This window comes from Pygoscelis adeliae, unplaced genomic scaffold, assembly GCF_000699105.1.
Source record: "Pygoscelis adeliae isolate BGI_AS28 unplaced genomic scaffold, ASM69910v1 Scaffold242, whole genome shotgun sequence".
Lineage (NCBI taxonomy): Eukaryota > Metazoa > Chordata > Aves > Sphenisciformes > Spheniscidae > Pygoscelis > Pygoscelis adeliae.
Window position 1 is genome coordinate 742,551 of NW_008824369.1, and position 2,536 is coordinate 745,086.

Here is a 2,536-nt window from a genome sequence, read left to right on the forward strand (position 1 = left end):
GGAGCTGAAAGCCACGGTGCTGCAGCTGCGGGAGACCGTCCTGCAGCAGAAGGAGACCATCGGGAGCCAGCGGGAGGCCATCCGGGAGCTCACCGGCAAGCTGAGCCGCTGCGAGAGCGCCGACGGCAAGTCCGACACGGGGACGTGGAAGAAAGAGCTGGGCAGGGGCAAGGACACCATGGGCGACCTGCCGCGGGACCCGGCGCAGGTCATCGACCAGCTGAGCCGCACCATGCAGACCCTGAAGGACCGGCTGGAGAGCCTGGAGGTAGGCCCAGGGCGCGGGGTGGGCCAGCCTCCCAGCCCCCCCATGTAGAAACTTGGAGCGACTTAGCCAATAACAGTGGCTTTGGACCGCTGGGTGGACGCAACAGTGTGCCTAATCTTTACGGAGATAAATCCAAACTGGCCAAGCCCTGGGAGTGAGTGGCTCGGTTGGCTTGTCTTGTTTTCTTGATTATTTATCTCCTCACTTTAATGGTAAAAAACCTGAAGGGCTCCTCTGTGAATGTATTCTCCCAGTGCGTGGGGGGAGACTATGGTTTTCCTGCTTGTCACCAGATTAGTTTCTGTATTAATATGTCTAAATCTCTTTTTCTGGGAATGTGACTTCATGGGGGTTGAGATATAAAGCTGACGTCTTGGGCAGTAAGACCTTGGCATGTGATGCTGAACAGATCAGTGGTAATGAGGAGATTGTGTTGGGCAGATTGTGAAGATAACATGATGTATTTAGAGCTGACGTAGAATAAAAAGAACCTGATTCTCTATGCCTGTGACTAGAAAGGGGATTTGGTCCAAGCCCACCGATAAGTGATTTCCATGAGCTTTTGGACAGTGCCCGTGGTTGGGTGGCACGCATGGAAATATTTTATAGAGAGTATTCCCACAGGAATCGTGCTGGATGTTGTGTTTTGCTTTCCACACCCTGAGAGCTACATGCGTGTCCTCCTGCTGTCCTCCAAACAGTCAGTGATGTTGGTGAGGATGGCGAGTAGCTTCCTAAAGGTTATTCTGTGAGGTCTGAACACTCTGGACTGCTTTTCAAGTACAGTTTTGAATGATCTGGTAGCGTAACATCCTTTTACTACTGTTGCTGTCTTTTTGAGGCTTTTTTTTTAGGGTTGTAGAATGGAAACTCCACTAGAATAATATGGTAGGTGGAACCGTTGGTTTCTTAATATCCTTAAAGATAGCAGTGTTATTTGAGAGAGAGTGTGTGTTTTGCAGTTTAAAGAAAAATACTTTTACTGGCTAATACTTACAGCTGATCTAAAGAGCATCTGACTTCTTTACTCTGCAAATCAAAACTGAGGAAACTTTCATTTGGTAAATTTGCTTTCGAAGTAGCTTAAATTTTTATTTAAAAAGAAGTAATAGTTTTTCTGTTCACTTAAGTTGGCAATGTCACTTGCAGTAGGTAAAGCAAAAATTGACTAATGTGCCACATGTACCCATACTAATGGAAGTGCATCAGACCTGGCTTCCTACATTGATTTTATTGAACTTAAATGTATGAAGACTCCTTCATATGAAATGCTGGAAGCCTCTAACAAAATTGCCCTTTTGTGTCAGGACCTGTTTTGCTACAGTGCTGATAAAAGAACTGAACATGATAAGTGCTGAAAAGCAATGCCTCTTTTGTATTGTTGTGGTTTAACCCCAGCTGGCAGCTAAGCCCGACCCAGCCGCTCGCTCACTCCCCCCCAGTAGGATGGGGGAGGGAATCGGAAGGGTAAAAGTGAGAAAACTCATGGGTTGAGATAAAGACAGTTTAATAGGTAAAGCAAAAGCTGCGCACGCAAGCAAAGCAAAACAAGGAATTCATTCACTCCTTCCCATCGGCAGGCAGGTGTTCAGCCATCGCCAGGAAAGCAGGGCTCCATCACGCGTAACGGTTACCTGGGAAGACAAATGCCATCACTCTGAACGTTCCCCCCTTCCTGCTCCTTCCCCCAGCTTTGTATGCTGAGCGTGATGCCATATGGTGTGGAATGTCCCTGTGGTCAGTTGGGGTCAGCTGTCCCGGCTGTGTCCCCTCCCAACTTCTTGTGCACCCCCAGCACTCGCTGGTGGGGTGGGGTGAGAAGCAGAAAAGGCCTTGACTCTGTGTCAGCACTGCTCAGCAGTAATGAAAACATCCCTGTGTTACCAACACTGTTTTCAGCGCAAATCCAAAACATAGCCCCTTACTGGCTACTGTGAAGAAAATTAACTCTACCCCAGCCAAAACCAGCATATGTACTTGCTGGAGAACTCAGCGATCTTGCTTTCTTCCCTTTGAATCAGGCGCGTATCCACATTTCACAGTTTCTGTTTTAGAAATGATAATTTTTTTTTCCTTCTTATTTCCCCTAAAGCACCAACTCCGAGCCAACGTGTCATATGCAGCACTGCCTAATGACCTTCGAGAGATGCTTCAGCGGAGGCTTGGAGACCTGGAACGCCAACTCCTGAGCAAAGTGGCTGAGCTTGAGGATGAAAAGTCTTTGCTTCATAATGAGACGTCAGCCCATCGGCACAGGACAGAGACAGC

The 2,536-nt window shown here is 47.9% G+C and overlaps 1 protein-coding gene across 1 annotated transcript in view; it reads left to right on the plus strand.

Moving 5' to 3' along the window:
* NPTX2 (neuronal pentraxin II) overlaps positions 1–2,536 on the plus strand; it is a 13,986-nt gene that overhangs the window by 903 nt on the left and 10,547 nt on the right. Inside the window, exons 2-3 of the mRNA XM_009320055.1 lie at positions 5–268; positions 2,361–2,534. Coding sequence (XP_009318330.1) covers positions 5–268; positions 2,361–2,534 — 438 coding nt within the window. The remainder of the gene's footprint in view (positions 1–4; positions 269–2,360; positions 2,535–2,536) is intronic.